Here is a 20,333-nt window from a genome sequence, read left to right on the forward strand (position 1 = left end):
CGACATCTACCACAAGCTATAGCTTTGCTATGATTGTACGCCTGGAGACTATCCAGTACCTCCTCTCTCACAGAGGCTGTTCGCAATAAGTTGCGGAGAGGTTGTCTAGATATTTGAGGAATTCCTCAGCATCAGTCTACCAGGCAAACTATAACATCTTCTGTGGTTGGTGTCATGGGAAAGCGTATCTCTCCACTCGATACCTCTATTCCAGCTATAGCGGAATCCTCGAGTATATGCAGGAAGAAAAGACCCCCTTTTCAGTTTCAGCAGGTAAAGACGATCACTCAACCTTGAGCCTCGCCTTCAAACTGAAAGGAAGGGACATTTACTCATCGCTAGATCTTTCCTAACCCATGCGGACTTACAACTTGCCTTTTCCCTGTCGGAATTGAGACCTCCCTCTCGGAACATGGTTAGAGTTTTCCAGTCTCTAAGGAGACCTGCTTACTTTGCACTTCAGTAGGCAACAAATTTTCACATGGTATAGAAGACAGTGTTCCTACACACTTAGACTGCAGCCAAACAAGTCAAGAAACTTCATGGTATCTCTTTCTACATTGCCCATTAATGAGAAGGGTGAAAGGCAACGTTCAGTTTTGTCCCTGAGTATGTTGCCAGACATAGTCTCGATGTGACGGATCGTAGACAAGTCTCCACTCGGTAACTGACAATCCAGATCATCTGTTACTGTACCCTGGGTAAGGTTTGAGGCTCTACCTCAGGAGAACAGCAACAGTCCACCCAGGTCCCTTCTCTTGTCATAAGCACTGGAAGAAATAAGAGGAGGATCTCCAAAACATCATCTCTGCTGGATTCACAGTCATCATTTACACTCTGAATCCAGATCCTCATCCAACATGTCAACTCACGATGTCAAGGGCATAGCTATCCCCCTGGCCCCCTTTCTCCTGCAAGATGTGATCCACAGGAACTCGATACAATCTCTATCAGTCCTGTGGTGGCTGCACAACAGCTGGTTGTATACCTCAAGCTCCTTATGGGACAAGTAGAAGAAGGTTGAGGGCACTGTTACCCTGTTTTAGTCTGCGTGAAGGAAAAGATTTGGGTTCTCTGCATAAGCTGACCTCAAACCACTGCAGGTAAACCAAGCTCCCTTGTGTACCTAATATTAAGCTAATATTGTTGCATCACCATATCCTGGCGAGGTGGTATTGGGAAAGTCTTGGTTACAACAGTTCTTCCTAGAAAAAGACTCAGAATAACTTTACCTAGACAGTCACACTTCTAAATATCTCGACGCACAGCTTGCGTATGCTGCGGACCTTGCGTAGTAAGGTTTTAGCGAGGTGCAGGGACTCCTTATTTTGAGTACTAACATACTCAAATAAGGAGTTCCTTGGGGAAAGCCAAAAGCCAGATTGGCAGGGACGTCGACCCTTCCTAATGGGTGAGTCACCCCTAAATAAATAGCGTAGGTTTGTATTCCAGTAACGGAACAAATGACAAATTCGTAGATATTTTGTATTTTTCCTGACGAAACAAACCTTTATACAAACTTGCACGCCAGCCCTATCCCCCTTGAAGTCCTACCTCCAAGCAAAGTGAGCTAAATCACCGGTGTGTGAGTGGGAGCGGTAGCAAGCTACCTCCCCTACCTCCCGCTAACTAGCAGTATGGGTAGTTAACCCTCGCTAAATTTTAATGGCTTGTCATTTCAGCTTCGCAGAAAGTAATACCCCAAAATAAATAGGTAAGGTTTGTATCGTTAGGAAAAATACAAATTATCTACGAATTTGTCATATTTCTGTATTTGAATTGTCTCATGTAGCCTATTAGTTTCTGTGCTTTCTTTTCAGCTTTTATGCTCTGTTTGGTGAACTTGAAATCCTTGCTGATAATAATACAGATCTTCTTCATGGTCCACACTTTTATTTCATTACCCAGCAGTGAGTAATCTGATTTTGGGTTACTATATCCTCTTTGCATGAATTTTCATTTTTTGCCATTTTTTAGACCATTCGCTTAGTTTTATTAGATCCTCTCTTAAGGGTTCTATGTATTCTGAGTTCGCAGCATTTATGCCTAGTTTAGTATCGTTGATGTAGATCAGAAATAGCAATGGTCCAATGACGAATCCTTGAGGTACTCCGGCTGTAAAAGCTGCCCACTCTGAAGCTTTTCCATTGATTACAACTCTGTTTTCTGTTTGTTAGCCAATCTTTGATCCATTCAGCTGGCTTGTCAATGATTCCTAGTGCTGTAATTTTGACCATTAATTTTTTTATGAGGAACTTTGTCAAAAGCCTTTTGAAAGTCTAGATATATGATGTCTTGCCCTGCTTTAGTCATAAATACTAAACATGTGGTGGAAAAATTCCAAAAGATTTGTCACACATTATCCTTTTTGTCTAAAATCATGTTGGCTGTCTATCAGAAGATTGTTTGTTCCGTAACTGAAATACAAACCACGCTATTTACATAATGGTAATTACTTTGGCATAGCTGAATGACGAGCCATAAGAATTTTAACGAGGGTTTACTACCCCGCCGCTAGTTAGCGAGGGGTAGGGAGGGGTAGCTTGCTACCCCCCCCCCCACACACACACACACTAGTGAGTGCTTCACTTTACTTTTGGCTTGGATGGCGAGCGGACATGTCTGCTCCCATCCTCGCTTGACAGCCATTAATGCTTTTTTCTTTTACTTACTTTTTCTTATACTGTGCTTAATATATACAGTATAAACATTCTTGGTGTTTATAAATATATTTGTGTATAGAATATAGTAAGTTTTCTTTTCACTGTTGGTGCGGTGTGTGTAGTGTACGACAACGAAGAGTGAAACCACGGCATAGCGCTAGGCCACCGCCGTTTCACTTCATGGTGCGCGGCCCCTCTACTTCTAGGCCACCACGGTTGCATTTCATGGAGGGCGGTCTCTCTACTCAAGGTCGTTCACCTCTTACTACTACTACTACGTACCACTACTCGGAAGCTTCTTTCCCGTTGCGGGCTGAGTTGCTATTCCGTTTTATTTGTCTCAATTATTTTTATGAAATCTAATTGTATTTTTAACTGGTCAGCTTCTGGGAACACTCCCCTTTTGGGGTCTGTGATTCTTACTTTGCGAACATTAAAAAATCAGTTACATAATTATAGTTGTTATAATTCTGTTTTTGTTAAAGTTCTCCGCCCTCCCCCTTCTCCCGTGAATGTCAGTGGGAGAGGAGGGTGCATACCTAACTTTTGTTCTTATGTTTTACTTTCCCTCGGGGTTACTCTTCGAAGTTCCACCCTGGGGAATTTCTGTTAAATAATTATTTGAATTTATTTTCCCAGTTAACTATGCAGTTTCTTCGTTTGACTGAAGTGTGCCAACGAAGCAGAGCTGTCCTGTTTATGCCTGGGGAGTCTGCTGTCGCTGCCGTCTCTCTAGGACATCGTCATGGGCGTTATCCCTTCTCTTAGAAATTCTCCCGTGACAGCTGTCAGCTCTTCAGTTCATCCTAGAACGATAAGGAGGTTCTCCTCCAAGGGTAGTTAGTTAACTTCCCTTCTTACCTTAATTTTCCTGGTCCTTAGGCGGTTATGCTCTTGGGGCTGAGTGACCGCCCTTGTAACCATGCTCAAGGGGCTGAGCGGTTGCAAGGCCGGACCATGGAACTTCAAGCCACTATGCTCTTGGGGCTGAGCGGTCGCTTCTGTAGCTATGCTCAAGGGGCTGAGCAGCTGCAGTATCAGTCTTGTGACCTCTCTCGTTCACGAGGGAGGCCACTCATAAGGGCTCCTCTTCGGAGGATGGCTCCTTACAGGTCAGCTTGCTGACCCCACGGCCCTTAGGGGCGCCATTACCAGTGTCTGGGTTTTCCTGGTCTTTAGGCGGTTATGCTCTTAGTGCTGAGCGACCTCTCTTGTAACCATGCTCAAGGGGCTGAGCGGTTGCAAGGCCGACCCATGGAACTTGATGTGACTATGCTCTTGGGGCTGAGCAGTCGCTTCTGTAGCTATGCTCAAGGGGCTGAGCAGCTACAAGTCAGTCTTGTGACCTCTCGTTCACGAGGGAGGCCACTCTTAAGGACTCTTCTCCGGAGGATTGTTCCTGATAAGGTCAGCCTGCTGATCCAACGGCCCTTAGGGGCACCATCACCAGTCTCTTCTACGAAGTGTTTACCTTTCTTGTTCATGAGAGAGGCCACTCATAGAGACTCCTCTTCGGAGGATTGTTCCTGATTAGAACAGCTTGCTGTTCAGTCACTAACACTTCGATGTTTAGTGACAGGGAAACTTCGGTGTCTCGTTACGCTGACCCTTCGGGGTCTCGTAACATTAGTTACGCAGAACCCTTGGGCTCTCGTAACTTTAGTCACTCCTACACTTCGGTGTTTAGTGACAGGGAAACTTCGGTTTCTCGTTGCGCTGACCCTTCGGGGTCTCGCAACTCAGGCTACGTTAGGCCTTTGGTCTCTCGTTCCCTTAGTCAAGACCTGCTGACCTGTCGTCTCCGTTCTTGGCTGCTGACGTGCTGTGGGCGCCCACGACTAAACCTGTCATTGTGCATAAGGGACTTGAGCACAAACTGCGCCTCTAATCCTTCAGCTCCAGATTTAACCTGCGCCCCCTCATGCTGCTGCTGTTCCAGACTTAGCGCCTCAGCGCTCACCTGCGCGCGTGCGCGCACCTGTTCCTGTTACGCGCCAGGGTTCCCCTGTGTCCCCACACTGCGCGCCAGCGCCCACCAGCAGTTCCTGATTTAGCGCGCCAGCACTCTCCTGCGCAGTACTTCCAGTGTTGATCGTCGCTCTGTGCTGAAGCAGACCTGTCTTGGTCCTCTTCAGGGGATGCCCTCCCTTTAGGGACACATCCCAGTTCCTGATCGACCTGTCAGCTGATCCTTCAACCTAGAGCACAAGCGCACGCGTGCATTTACGCACACGCGCTAGCGCCGAGGATCTTCTTATGCGGACAAACGCCGACGATCTTCTTGGCCGCCTTTCTTCTTCGCGCACATGCGCTGACGATCTTCATACGCGCGCGAGCGCCGACGATCGTCTGTGCGCGGGCACCAATGATTTCCCGCTCCCGCGAGCATTTCTTCAATTTGCGTGCCCATCGCAGCATCGCACTCCTGTGCTCCCGCACCCTGTTGCGCGCCCATCGCGCGCAGTTCTTGATATAGCGCACACGCGCTCACCAACGCCCCAGTGCGCTTCTACAATTCAGCGCGTAGTCCAGGAGGTGCCTAAGTTAGCTCACGGGTGCTCACAGGTACCTCTGGACTCTCCATCCAAATTGCGCAATCCTGTGAGCACGCTTCCAGTTGCGCGCGAGGTTCCGGTTGCGCGCAATTTGCCAGTTGCGCGCGATATTCAAGTTGCGCGCCCATCGCAACAGCGCACACCTGTGCGCCCGAATCCAATTGCGGCGCACATCGTTGGAGTTTTCCCTGAGATCGCAGGCGCTCACCAGTGGTTTAGCCTGCGGGGTCTCCAAGTCTCTTCTACAAAGGGCACCTCTTCAATTTGCGGGAGAGGTCTCTCATAGTGACCACTCCTCGGAGTATCAAGTCTCCTGCGCGCCCAGCGCACCCACGAGCTCCTCAGGGTAAGATGCCTGTGCAGACTGCGCAGCGCGCCAACGCGCTAACTCACCCTCGCGCTATCACGAAGCTGCGCAATCGCGCCCTCTCCCAGTCTTTCCAGACACGCACTACTGCACTCTCGCACCCAACAGTCTTGCATCAGGTTGCTGCGCGCCCGCGCACACGCGATCAATTGATTGCGCCCATCCAACCGTCGACCATCTCCTACGTGCATCCGCGCCATCTCCTACGCGCGCTCACGCCATCAATCTCGCACGCCCGCATCCCTGCGCGCTCGTGAGCACAAAGTTCCTGCTGCACACGATCCTTTCCAGGAATCATCGCGCTACCGCCAGTTCGATCTGCGCCCCGATCGCAAGCGCGATCACGCACGAAATTTTACGGGGCTTCAGGCGGACAGGTCATCGTCTCGTTCCCCTCCCCGCAAGCGCAGAACAGCGCGCTCGCCGGAGGCAGGGAGGTTTCCGGACAGGTCTAAGGACTCTTTTGTTTCAGCTTCGTTCAGGCGATCCTTCGTTTGTTAACTCCTCCAGATCCCTTTCGTCCAGAGGGAGTGTCTGACAGCTCGACTGTCAGCCAGCAACCCTGGTTTGGGACCATAGTCAGAGCTCTTATGCAGGCTATGAAGCCTGTGCTCGCTGACCTCTGTCACATATCAGGGGCAGCTCCCTCTCCTCCTGAAGAGGAAGAGGGGAGTCCTCTCCAGGGTGACTTCTCCAAGGGCTAAACTGTCTTCTCGCAAATCCTTGCGCAAGGCTCTTTCTTTACCCCAGACTTTCTCCCCCTCCACTGCGGATAAGGATTACCTATCCTCTGGGGAGTCGGATGAGCCGGTCCGTTCCCCCATCACACCATTGGGGGAAACTCCGCCTCTTCCTGAGAGGTCTTCTCACAGGGGTAGAGAAGAGCCTGCATCCATCGTTACTGGAGTCCCGTATCCCTCCCAGGAGGGAACCGAAGGACTCGAAGACTGTTTCTAAGTCTTCGGCAAGGATCAGACAGGAGCCAGCTAGACCTTCGGAGAATGTCCACAAAGTCCCCCAGAAAGAGCCACTGGGGACGAGAGACTTTACTGCTAGCTCATCAGGAGGAGAACACCAAGAGTCAGAACATGCGTGCTGACAAGTTCTGACCCCCAGGAGGAATCTCAACAGGTTTCCAAACCCAGAAACCCCCCTAGTGAAGGTAAGAACATGGTCTTGGACCAAGTCTATGGCACCCAGAAACCCTCTAGGGCCAGTGCAGCTTTGCCCTGGTCACAAGGGATGAAGAGTGCCAGAGACAAGGTTGAAGGCCAGCTCTCTGAGCTCGCCTCCTCCAACAGATCCAGCGCCGATAACAAGCTCCTCCCTCCTCCTTGAGTCCATCAGAGGAGGTATTTCGAGATCCTAGAGGAGACTTGTTTGGGTCTTACGGTTCACCACTCCGTGGAAGAACTCACTGGGGGATTCCCTCTAAAGAGACTCTCCAGCCGACACGTGTCCTATTCTCCTACTGAGATTCTAGGCCAGGAGAATGTAGCGAAGCGTGCCATGCAGGCAACTTCGTGCCTTGACATCTGGCTGGGGTCTCTGGGCATCCTACGGGAAAGAATAGATCTCCTCGTTCCTTTCCATGAATTGGAGGCTGTTATCGGACACCTCAAAGGAATGGGGGGGGGCATGTTCGGTACCACAGGGCCTCAGGCCTGTGGTCGGAATCGGAAAAGTGCCTCCATATAAATCTGCTAGTGACGAAGGCCGCTCTTCCTGGCCCTTCATCAGTGCCAACAAAGATCTCGCAGATCACTCAGTGGTGTGATGAGCGACAACACCACAGTAGTGACTTACATCAACAAGCAAGGAGGTACCTTTTCAAAGCGGCTATCCCATCTCTCAGTAGAGATACGGAGATAGCCCGAAGCCCACTCGATCCCTCTATCGACTCGCTTCATTCCAGACAGAGGGAATGTGCTCGCCGACAGTCAGAGCAGAGCATCTCAGATAATGAGTATCGAGTGGTCCTTGGATCATCCAGTAGCCAACAAAGTCCTGACTTTGTGGGGTTCCCCGACTGTGGATCGGTTCGCTACAGCGCTGAACTTCAAGCTCCCGCTGTATTACCCCCAGGCCCAGATTCCAAAGCACTCTGACAAGATGCCTTCCAACAACGGTGGGACAGCACCAACGTGTGCGCTTTTTCCCCGTTCTGTCTGATGAGGAGGGTGCTCAACAAGACCAGAATATCGGTCAATCGCTCGATGACCCTTTATAGCTATGCTATGGCATCTCGCGGAATGGTTTCCGGACCTTCTGCAACTCCTAATGGAACTTCCGGGAGAACCCCCTCTGCGACACAAGCAAACAACCACATCCCAACAGCTCCCTCAAAGCCGTAGCTTCGCTTCGACTTACCGCTTGGAAGACTATCCAGCATCCCCTCACTAAGAGAGGATGGTCGCAACAAGTTGCGAACGGGATGTCTGGACACCTGCGCAGGTCATCCACAGGGGCCTACCAGGCAAAGTGGCAAGTGTTTTTGTGGTTGGAATCGTGAAGGAGTATCTCTTCACTCGATATCACTGTTCCAGCAAGAGCGAGGTTCTTCATTTATTTGCGGAAAGAATGCGCCTTTCAGTCTCGGCAATGAAAGGCTATCGCTCAGCCTTAAGGCTAGCCTTCAGGCTCAAAGGAGCGGACATTCCTTCCTCGCTGGAACTTTCCCTACTCATACGAAGATACGATCTTACCTGCCCTCAGTCAGAAGGGAGACCTCCCCCAGAGCACTTGGTTTGAATTCTCAGGTCTCTTAGGAGGCCTCCCTACGAACCATGTCGCCAGGCTTCAAATCGACACCTAGCTCGAAAGACGGTGTTCCTGCTAGCTTTGGTCTCGGACAAGCGAGTCAGTGAACTTCATGGTCTCTCGTATGATATCGCCCATGCAAGGGGATGAGGGGAGGTAATGTTCGTAATCGTCTCTGAGTTTGTGGCTAAGACACAGAATCCGAGAGTGCCGGATCCTCGATTCGACTCTCTCTGGATTTCGAGTCTTCGTTCTGTAACAGATGACCCAGACCATCGCCTACTGTGTCCAGTAAGGAGTCTGAGGTTATATCTCAAAGAACGGCTGCTTTCGTCCCGTAGTGTAAGCTTTGTTTGTGAGCACTGGGAGAACAAGAGGAGGGTCACCAAGAATACCTTCTCCGCATGGATTCATAGGGTGATCCATCTGTCCCTGAATCCTGACCCTCCTCCGTCATGTCTCCTTAGAGCGCATGATGTAAGGGGCGCAGCAACGTCCCTGATCTTCAAGAAGAGCTTCTCAGTGATGCAGGTTCTACAAGCAGGGGTGGAAGCGTTAGATTACCTTCACAGCCCACTACCTGCAAGACGTGACACACAGGAGGCTCAATACATTCTCTATCGGCCCTGTGATGGATACACAGTAGCTGGTCTAACCTCAGGCTCCTTAATGGACAGGTAGCAGAGGGTTGAGAGCATTGTTACCCGGTCTTAGTCTGCATGAATGAAAAGATTTGTCTGGCCCTTATTCTTTTCTTCATCCTCTCCTTCCTTGGAGAAAGCAGCATCCTGGGTTCTTTGCATAGCTGACCTCAAACCACTGCAGGTAAACCATGCTTCCTTGTGTTCCTAGTATTAAGAGTAATACTGTCATGTCCCCATACCCTGACGAGGTGGTATTGGGAGAGTCCTAGCCTAGAATTCCATCTGAAGATCTCTAGGTCAAATTCCTAGGACGAGTCACGCTCTTCACCTTCACACACAGCTTATGTAGGCCGCAACAGTTTCACAGCAATGCTAGCGAGGCGCAGGGACTCCTTATTCCTTGAGTACTTACACACTCAAATATTGACTTCCCGGGCAAAGCCAAAAGCCAGTATGGCAGGGACTTACCGCCCTTCCTAAGGGTTGAGTCACCCTATGTAAATAGCGTGGTTTGTATTTCAATTACGGAACAAATGACAAATTCGTAGATAATTTGTATTTTTCCTAACTATACAGTGAACCCTCGCTACTTCGCGGTTCGACCATCGCGGATTCACCACTTCGCGGATTTTTTCCATAACCCTTATATATACAGTAATATATATATATATATGTATGCATGTATTTATGTATATATGTAGGTATGTATATGTGTATACATATAAATATATATATATATATATATATATATATATATATATATATATATATATATATATATATATATACACACACATATATATATATATATATATATATATATATATATATATATATATATATATATCTATATATCTAAAGTAGGAAGATGTGATGTAGTTCTAAGGGAAAAGTATGGGAAATATGTCTGGGTAATAAGCAAAGCTCTACCTCCAGTTTGTTTCTACATTATGATCAGAGATAAATGTAAACAAAACATTGGTTGCCATTTTTTATCGTGCTTTTTAGCATGTTTAGGAAATGCATGATATAAAATCACCTTTAATATTTGTGCCTGTTTTAGTTTAGGGTACTGTAGTACATGCATTAAGTGTTCTGTACATTAAAGGGTAGTTTGTTAACAGTACTACGTACAAGGGAAGGTTTTAAAAGTCTGAATATACATGTTGAATAAATAGGTAAATATGGTGTCACTACTTCGCGGATTTTCACCTATCGCGGCCGCGACTGGAACCTATCTACCGCGATAAACGAGGGTTCACTGTACAAACCTTAGCTATTTACACATATTTGCCCGCCAGCCCTGTCCCCCGGGATAAGTCCTACCTCTAAGCAAAGTGAAGCACTCACTAGTATGTGTGAGGGGGGTAGCATGCTACCCCCCCCCCCCCCCCCCCCCCCCCCCCCGTTAACTAGCGGTGGGGTAGTAAACCCTCGTTAAAATTCTTATGGCTCGTCATTCAGCTACGCCGAAGTAATTACCCCTATGTAAATAGCTAAGGTTTGTATAGTACTCTAGGAGTTTTATTCCAGCTGTTACATAGTTGTGGAATGATCTTCCTAATCGGGTAGTTGAATCAGTAGAACTTCAAAAGTTCAAAGTTGGAGCAAATGCTTTTTTGTTGACCAGGCGGACATGAGTCTTTTTATAGTTTATTTATGACATATCTATTTTTGATGTTGTTAATAGTTTATATATGACATGTCTATTTTGACGTTGTTACTTTTTTTAGAATGATTTATTGTTAATTTGTTCTCTTCATTTATTTATTTCCTTATTTCCTTTCCTCACTAGGCTATTTTTCCCTGTTGGAGCCCCTGGGCTTATAGCATCTTGCTTTTCCAACTAGGGTTGTAGCTTGGATAGTAATAATAATAATAATAGGTAAAATACAAATTATCTACGAATTTGTCATTTTTCTCTTTATGTTCTACTATTGAAACTACTATAATTGATTAAAAAAATTTGCAAGGCACTGAAGTTCGAGACACAGGTCTGTAGTTGCCAGGTTCTTCTTTTGGCCCCTTCTTATAGATTGGGGGAACTTTGCCTAGTTTCCAGCTTTGTGGTGCCTTTCTTTCGTTGGCTGTCTTTGGAACATTTTGTAAAAATGTGGGGTTATCTCTTCTTCTGGTTCTATAATCTCTCTTGGATGAATATCATCTAGACCTGGTGCCTTACTGAGTCATTTTATTTGTTTTGTAACCGAAATACAAACCACGTTATTTACATAGGGTATTACTTTCGGCGTAGCTGAATGACGAGTCATTAGATTTTTAACGAGGGTTAACTACCCCCGCGTTAGTTAGCAAGGGGGTAGGGGAGGGGTAGCTAGCTACCCCTCCCCCCCACACACCGGTGAACTGATTCACTTCACTCTTGGCTCGGGTGATGATCAGACGTGTCTATCTCGCCCTCGCATTTTTGACAGCCTTAATTTGTTTGCTTTTTCTTACAGCTTGCGTGCTTGAAGTTGGCCTCTCTCTCTCTATCATGCGGAAGTGCCCTGGACTACCTGACCTCCCTTGTGGGACGTTCATGTCGGCGGTCGAGACGGACCCTCACACCTTGTGTCCGTACTGCAGAGGTCAATGGTGTGATAGGGAGAAAACTTGTAGGGAGTGGTCTACCTCCCAGTGGGAGAGGTTTTCCCGGCGACGTAAGAAGTGCAGGCGTGACCTTTCTCCTTCAAGGGCTTCCTTGAAGAAGGAAGGTTCCAAGGACTCTTCTTCCGTTGCCCGAACCTCCTCCGAAGCTCCCACTCGATCGGTCTCTCATGAGAGGCCGTCGAGTGGTAGCGTAGGCCATTCTTTTGTTGCCCAACCTCGGGGTTCGGGAGAGGGCATTGCCTCCCGTAGCGAGGCAGCTCCCCCTCCTCCTCCGGGGGAGGATATTAATATTGTTGATGACTCTGTTTCTAACAATGATCTTTTACAGCTTTGGGCTTCCTTGGGGCTTAAGGGCTCGCCCTCCAGGGAAGCCCTGTTTGACCTGATCCAGTTGGGTGCAGCTGTCAAACAGTCGCCGGTAATAGCAGAGGTAGATCCTCTGTCTATTGTCGACGTTGTTGTGGCAGAGGCTTCCAACGGGTCGGGTCAAACCCCTGCTGTTGTTGGGGATGTTGCTGAAGGCTCAGTTCCCCCCTCCGAACATCCTTCGAGGGAGGAGCTGAGTCCAACGGTCACTCCTGCGGGTGATTCTCTCCCTCGGGGGAGTTCACTGACAGAGATTCCTCTTCGGAGAACCGACGATGGTGTTGCTGTTCCTCGAGGTCATCTTCGCCGTAAGGCTAGTACTCCTCTTTGCCATAGAGGCCTTCCTTCTCCTTACAAGAGAGTTAGGAGGCGCCTCTTCGGTTCTTCGCCTTCGACGTCCCCCGCAGAGGATCCTCTTCAACGAGAGCAGACCGTTGCAGCTGCATCGCTAGACCTCTCAGCAGATCGTTCGCGATCTCCGACGCCTGCCAGACCTTCTAGTCTTCCATCTCCGTTCCCGGACGCAGATGCGCAGTGGGCACCAACACACCCCGTTATCCAACGGGCACCGGTCCCTTCGGGCAAAAGGGCTTATCTCACAATGAGAGTAAGTCCCTCAAGTGCCAGGTTTTACCTGCGCGCCCACGATCTCTTCGCTCTCCTGCTGTGGACCAGACTTCTTCTGAATCAACGCGCCAGCGATCTCCTGTGGTTGAGTCTCACCGTAGATCTCCTGCTCGCCAGCGCTCACTTGCGCGTCAGCGCTCTCCTTAACTTCAGAGACCTCCTGTGCGCCAGCGCTCTCCAGCTCGCCAGCGCACATCTGCGCGCCCTGTTCCTGCTGCGCGCCAACGTTCTTCTGAGCGCCCACGATCGCCTGCTTGTCAGCGCACAACTGCGCACCCTGTTCCTGATGCGCGCCAACGTTCTCCCGCGCACCCACGATCTCCGGATCTGGGCGCAGGCAAGGAGATTATTCCTTCACCTGCTCGCCCACTCGCCAGCCATCGCGCGCACTCACCTGTGCGAACTTCAAGAGCTGAACGTGTCTCTGCGCGCCCGCGCACCCACGAGAAGTCTCCTGTGCTCGCCCACGAGCGTTTGCCTTTGCGCCCAACCTCACCATCTGGTCCTGCGCCCCAGCTAATATCTCCTGACCGCGCAACTGCGCGCCAACGATCTCCTGCGCGCCAGCGATCTCCTACGCGCCCGCATGATTCTTCGCCTGCGCGCAAGCGCTCTCCAACGCACCATCGCGCCCACACTTCAGATCGCCATAGGTCTCCTACGCGCCCACGTGTTAACTTGCCTGTTCGCCCTACGTGCCATCGCTCGCCAACGCGCCATCGTTCTCCCAGCCGCCAGCGCTTGCCCTCACAACCACGCGCACCCTCACCTGCGCGCCCACGCGCACTTTCGCCTGCGCGCCCACTCGAACGCGCGCCCTCTCGCCCACGCGCACCCGCCCGCCAACGTTCGCCCGCGCGCGAACCCGCGATTTTACCATCGCGCGCGATCTCGACCGCGATTCCCGCAGCGCGCCCAACCTTGCGAGTCTTCTGGGGCGCGTACTTCCAGATCATCATCTTCACGATCTCCACCCCGTAAGCGCAGAGCAGCGCACATGCAGGAGCAGGAAGAATCTTCAGAGAGGTCTAGGCAACACTCTTCTTCTTTTCAGGCAGGCCCCGTGGTGTCTACTCCTAAGGATCAACCGATCCCCTTCCCTCCAGCGGGAGTCGCTGACACTGCATCTGTCAGCCGTCAGCCTTGGTTCGGGTCCCTGATCAAAGCGGTCGTTCAGGCTATGAAGCTGGCCCTCGCTGATCTGGGACTAAAACCAACGGCAGCCTCGTCCCCGCTGAAGAGAAGGAGAGGAGTAGACTTCGTGGTGACTTCTCCTAGGGTTAAGCTTGCTCCGAAGAAGTCCTTCAGGAAGGCCCCTTCCCCCTCTCAGACGTTTTCTCCTTCCCCTGTGGACGAAGCCTTTCCGTCCTCAGGAGAGTGCAGCGAGGTAAGACATTCTCCCACGGCACCAATGGGAGGAACCCCGCCTCGAGTAAGAGAACCGTCTCGCGTGGGGGCGGAGAGGAGCCCCCAGACTTCTTTGCTTGAGTCCTGTATCCCTCCTAGGAGGGAACCCAAGGACTCAAAGACCGTACCAAAGTCTCCATCCCGGATTCGACCCGAGCCAGCAAGACCCCAGGAGATCGTCCACGTGTCCCCCCAAGTAGAGCTACTGGGGACAGGAGACCTTGCTGCCAGTCCACAAGGAGGAGAGTAGCATGAGTCGGAGCATGCCTCCTGGCAGGTCCAGAGTCTAATGAGGCAACTCAACAGGTTCAAGGACCCCGAGACCGCCCCCCGCAAAGGAAAGGATACGGTCCTGGACCAAGTCTACGGCACCCAGAAACCCCCAAAGGCCAGCGCGGCTCTGCCCTGGTCCCAGGGGGTGAAGAGTGCCAGAGACAAGGTTGAGGGCCAGCTCTCCGAACTCGCCTCCTCCAGCCGTTCCTCTGCCGGTAACAAACTCCTCCCACCTCCTCGTATGCAACAGAGGAGGTACTTCGAGATCATGGGGGAGTCTTGTTTAGCTCTTCCCCTCCACCACTCTGTGGAAGAGCTTTCCAGGGGAATTTCTCTTGAGAAACTCTCCGCTCGGCAGGTGACATTCTTGGCTACAGAGATCCTGAGCCAGGAGAAGGTCGCAAAGTGTGCCATGCAGGCCACTTAGTGACTGGATATCTGGCTGTGGTCTCTGGGCATCCTGTTGTGATCCGAGGACTTGTCCAAGGAGAGCATCAGGAAGGCCATGGAGACTTTCCTCCTCTCGGGCACGCGCACCATCGAGTTCTTGGCTCACCAAGTTTCGAACTTGTGGGCAAACTCGATCTTAAAGCGTCGTGATGCGGTGACCGAGAGGTTCCACTCGAGAGTCCCAGCCGTGGATGTCTGCAAGCTCAGACACTCCATCCTTGGAGAGAGCCTGTTTGAGCCCAAGGATGTGGAACGGACAGCTGAGAGGTGGAGGAAGTCGAATCACGATTCTTTCCTCCAAAGGGCCCTTACATCCAGGCCCTACAAGCCTCCAGCTCCTCAACAACAACAACAACAGCAGCAGCCTCATCAGTCTAGGAAATCGAAACCGGCTCCGGCAGCAAAGGCAAAGGTGTTCAAACAGCAGCCCTTTCCTGTCAAAGACAAGAAGGGCGGAAAGTCCTCCATGGGAGGCAGAAATCCTAGGGGGAGCGGCCGAGGCCGCAAACGCTAGGATTGGCAATCCCCCTGCATGTCCACCAGTGGGGGGATGTCTGCAAAGTTGCGCGTACAGGTGGCAGCAACTCGGGGCCGATTCCTGGACGACTGCAAAGTTGAGCGTACAGGTAGCAGCAACTCGGGGCCGATTCCTGGATGATCTCTGTGATCAGCCAAGGATATCGCGTCCCGTTCATAACATCTCTACCTCCCCTGACAGCGAATCCAGTGTCGTTGAGCGCTTATGCCATGGGAACCTCCAACCCAATGTGGTTATGTCCCTCCTCCCTGGCATGTCTGGTTTCCAACAGTTGCCTCAGGATGAGTTCTCTCCAGTGGCGACTCGGGGCGCGGGGGAGTCAGGGTCACGACTCCCCGGACGCCGAGAACCCTAGGGGACTTCCGGAACAGACGGACCCCCCGGGGTGGGAAGCGGACGAGGATCTACAATAGGGAGTGGACCTTCTCGTCCTTCCCCTATACTTGATGCTGTTTTCGGACGCGTCAAAGAAAAGGGGGGGGGGGCACGTCCTGAACCACGGGACCTCAGGCCGGTAGTCAGAACCAGGAAGTACCTTCTCTAGACCTACTAGAGATGAAAACCGTGTTTCTGGCACTTCAGTAGCTCCACCTTGCCTGGCGGACTACTCTAGTTGTGAGGATCAACAAAACCACGGTGATGGCTTACTTGCCTAGACAAGGAGGTACTTTTCAGTACAGCCTTTCCATCCTGCGGTAGAGATACCGGGATGGTTCGAGTTCCCCTCGATCTCCTTAGCAGCTCGCTTGATTCCAGGCAAGGAATGGGCTCGCCGACAGTCTGAGCAGTGCGACACGGACACCACATTCCGAGTGGTCTTTGGATCCTCAAGTAGCCTACAAAGCCTGTCTCGGTGGGGCTCCCTCTGTGGACCGGCTCGCTACAGCACTGAGCTGCAAGCTCCCGCTGTACTGCTCCCCGGTCCTGGACCCCAAGGCCCTCTGGTAGGATGCCTTCCAGCAACGGTGGGACAACATCGATGTGTTTGCCTTCCCCCGTTCTGGCGGATGAGGAGAGTACTCTACAAGACCAGAGTATCGGTCAGTCTCTCAATGACCTCCCTAGCTCCGCTAGGGCCTCTCGCAGGTGGCTCACCAGTCCCTCTGTAACTCCTTACGGAGCCTCCGAGGGAACCCCCCCACGTCACCGGTTACTCACACAGCCACATGCCATCATCCTCCGCAAAGCCGTAGCTTGCTCCAACTTCCCGCCGGGAGACTATCCAGCATCTCCTCAAAGAGAGAGGTTTTTCGCTGCAAGTTGCGAAAAGGAGGACTGGACACCTGCGCAAATCTTCCGCAGTAGTCTCCCAGGCGAAGGGGCAAGTTACCGTGGTTGATGTCGTGGAAAGGTTATCCCTCCACACGATGCCGCTTCCAGCAATAGCGGAGCTCCTCGTGGGATTGCGGGATGGAATGTGCCTTTCAGTTTCGGCTGTGAAAGGCTATCCCTCAGCCTTAGGTCTTGCCTCCAGGCTCTAGGGATACACATTTCTCCCTCGCTGGAGCTCTTCCCTCTCATGCGAAGCCTTGTCCTCTCCTGCCCTCAGTCGAAGGTGAGACCTCCTCCTTGGGACGTGGTTCGGGTCCTCAAGTCTCTAAAGAGACCCTCTGACGTACCACTACGTAAGGCCCCAGATCACCACCTTACTGGGTAGACAGTGTTCCTGCTAGCCTTATCTTCAGCCAAGCAAGTCACATGGTCTCTCATATGACTTTGCCCATTCAGGGGGATATGGGGAGGCAACATTCAGGTTTGTCCCTGAGGTTTGTTGTCAAGACTCAGAACCTGAGAGTGCCGGACCCGCTGTTCGACTCTTTCCAGGTTTCAAGTCTCCGTCCTGTAGCAGATGACCCAGATCATCTTCTACCTTGCCGGTAGGGAGTATGAGGTGGCGTCTTTAGAGAACGGCTGCAGTTTGTCCCCAGGCTCAAGCCTCGTTCGTGGACCCTGGGAAATGAAGAGAAGGGTCTCCAGGAATACCATCTCGGCCCGGTTTCGCAGGGTGTTACACCCGGCCTTGAATCCTGACCCTTCTCCGTCGCATCGCCCTAGAGCCCATGATGTCAGGGGCGTAGCTACGTCCCTGCCCTTCATGGAGCATCATTCAGTGACGCAGGTCCTACAAGCGGGGATGTTGAAGCATCAGACCATCTTCTCAGCCCCTTACCTGCAAGACATGACCCACAGGAGGCTCGATATGTTTCTATCGGCCCTGTGGTGGCTTCACAACAGCTGGTCTAAACCTCAGGCTCTTTGATGGACAAGTAGCAGAAGGTTGAGGGCATTGTTACCTGGTGTTAGTCTGCATGAATGAAAAGATCTGTCTGGCCCTTATTCTTTTCTTCATCCTCTCCTCCCATGGAGAAAGCAGCATCCTGGGTTCTCTGCACAGCTGACCTCAAACCACTGCAGGTAGACCGTGCTTCCTTGTGTTCCTAGTATTAGGTATAATACTGTCATGTCCCCATACCCTAACGCGGTGGTATCGGGAGAATCCTAGCCTGGGTTTCCTTCTGAGGAACTCTGGGGCAACTGCCTAGGACAAGTCACTTTTCACCTTCGCACACACCTTACGTAGGCCGCGGCAGTTTCACAACCGCCAGCGAGGAGTAGGGATTCCCTATTGTGCGAGTACTTGATCGCTCGAATATAGAATCCCCGGGCAAGCCAAAGCCAGTATGGCCGGGACTTACCACCCTTCCTAAGGGTTAAGTCACCCCATGTAAATAGCGTGGTTTGTATTTCAGTTACGGAACAAATGACAAATTCGTAGATAATTTGTATTTTTCCTAACTATACAAACCTTAGCTATTTACACATATTTGCCCGCCAGCCCTGTCCCCCAAGATAAGTCCTACCTCTAAGTAAAGTGAACCTTTCACCGGTGTGTGTGAGGGGGAGGGGTAGCAGGCTACCCCTCCCTACCTCCCGCTAACTAGCGGAAGGGTAGTAAACCCTCGTTAAAATTCTAATGGCTCGTCAATCAGCTACGCCGAAGTAATTACCCCATGTAAATAGCTAAGGTTTGTATAGTTAGGAAAAATACAAATTATCTACGAATTTGTCATTTTACTACTACTGTACAGTATACAACTTCCTAAGTCTGAATGACGCATGACTTCTGGAAGTGCATCGTCTAATAAGACCAAGAGCAAAGTTTCACCTGTGCATTTCTTGATGAGTGCTTCTTGAGACCCAGCTGCCGTCTACGTTTAGCCTTTTAATTTATTTTCTCTTTCCTAACATTCTCATCAGCTCATTAATAAACTTAATAAAGAAGGGAAAGAATTGAAATCTGACTAAGAAACTTTCTAGATCTTATGGTAAAAAAATTTTGATGTGAGGCAAAGGCAGTGAGAAAGAATAAGTATATGGAAACTCAAATTAATAGTAAGTAATCAAGAAGCATATTCAGTAGTGCATAAGACCCTAAGACTAATTTTTTTCGACCAGTAACTGTTAATTGTGATTCAAATGAAATTGTACTTGTCAAGGGAAAACATAATTCAAAAGGGAATGTTAATGTTTATGTCCTTTTTTATAGTAATCCCTCCTTAATTAAAAATGTTATATGGAACTTTCTTGTGCTAGCTATTACAGTATTTAATAAATTATTGTCAGCAAGGTAAAATAAATAATATACTGTACCCTTGAAAGGTAAGAAATAGCTATCATCTAATAAATAAAAAATAATGTACGCATACAGATTTCAGGGGTAGTTTGCATACTGTTTTTGTGCTAGTAAATATTTTTTATAACAAAAGATGTTCATTATTTCAAGATAGTTACTCAATTAGAATTTTTTTTTGTATTTTAGGCTATCCTTCATGCTGTTGGTGCCATGATACAGGTTTTATGGGGGGAAGCTAGTAATTGCTGCCTCAGGTGTGTTAAGCAATGGGAAGTCTGTTAAGAGCACCTCTTCAGAATGGAGTGCTGTCATTTGGTTGGCACCTCCTAACAACACTGACAGTAATGGGTCTTCTCTTGGCCTTGGGAGTAGGAGCAGATTACTCTACAAACTGTTCTTCATTGTTACCTGGCCAATATCTTTGCACTGACCTTAATATTGATCCTGACACTCAGCAACCTCGTGACTGCAGTAAAGAAGGTCTTGCTTCAGTAGTCTGCACCACTGCTCCGGGTATAATTTGTACAGAAACTAATAACAACACGTTCAAAAAACAAATCCCTTGCAAGTAAGTATAATGTGTGTTATTTCTATTTGTATCCTTAATTTTAAATTAGTTTCAATGAGCATTTTATGAATTTTTTAATAAAGTACAGTACAGTGTTATCACATTTACAGTAAATGGCATAATTGAATGACATTAATTTATTTATCATTTTACCCACAGGTATACAAACGGATACTCTTATGAGACTGCATTACTTTTGTCAGTTTTTCTTGGAATGTTTGGTGTTGACCGGATTTACCTCGGGTATTATGCTATCGGTCTAGCGAAGTTCTGTACCTTGGGATTTTTGTTTCTTGGACAGCTCATTGACATCATTCTTATTGCAACACAAACTGTGGGACCTGCTGATGGTTCTTATTATGTCATAAGTTACTTTGGTGCCGGTATTGAGGTCATTCATATGGATAATATGACTTTCCGTAAACCCCAGGATGACTGGGAGGTTTCGGGCAATGCATTAAAAGATTTATGAATTTTTCCATTAAAAATAATACCAAGAACTTCAGTATGATATATCGATTTATGTTAAATGTTATGGCATTGTCAGTTAGTAACTTAAAAAAAAATTTTCTACCATATAGTTTTATATATCAAACTGTTCTGTAAGGCAATGTACAGCACACTTTGGAATGAAGAAAATTTCCTGTTTAAACTGTTGGGAAGTCATGTTTTAAAATATGTGTACAGTAATGGAATTCCAGTAGAATTCTCCAAGCAACCAGCTGGTTGTGTATTCAGTCTGTGATACAGAAGGACATTTGATGCAATTTATTCACTCCACTCTTAATTACATATAAATGTAATATTGCTTTGTATTAAATGCTCTGAATTAGCATTTTGCATCTCATTTTAACCTCATTTGAAAAATTGT

The 20,333-nt window shown here is 49.3% G+C and overlaps 1 protein-coding gene across 2 annotated transcripts in view; it reads left to right on the plus strand.

The window, feature by feature from the left end:
• bisc (biscotti) overlaps positions 1-20,297 on the plus strand; it is a 34,316-nt gene extending 14,019 nt beyond the window's left edge. For both annotated transcript variants that reach the window (XM_068345758.1, XM_068345759.1), the window contains exons 2-3: positions 19,081-19,462; positions 19,622-20,297. In XM_068345758.1, the coding sequence (XP_068201859.1) occupies positions 19,161-19,462; positions 19,622-19,934 (615 nt within the window). In that variant the 5' untranslated portion in view covers positions 19,081-19,160 and the 3' untranslated portion in view covers positions 19,935-20,297. The remainder of the gene's footprint in view (positions 1-19,080; positions 19,463-19,621) is intronic.
• Positions 20,298-20,333: the final 36 nt, after the last annotated feature.

This window comes from Palaemon carinicauda, chromosome 22 (assembly GCF_036898095.1).
Source record: "Palaemon carinicauda isolate YSFRI2023 chromosome 22, ASM3689809v2, whole genome shotgun sequence".
Taxonomy (NCBI): domain Eukaryota; kingdom Metazoa; phylum Arthropoda; class Malacostraca; order Decapoda; family Palaemonidae; genus Palaemon; species Palaemon carinicauda.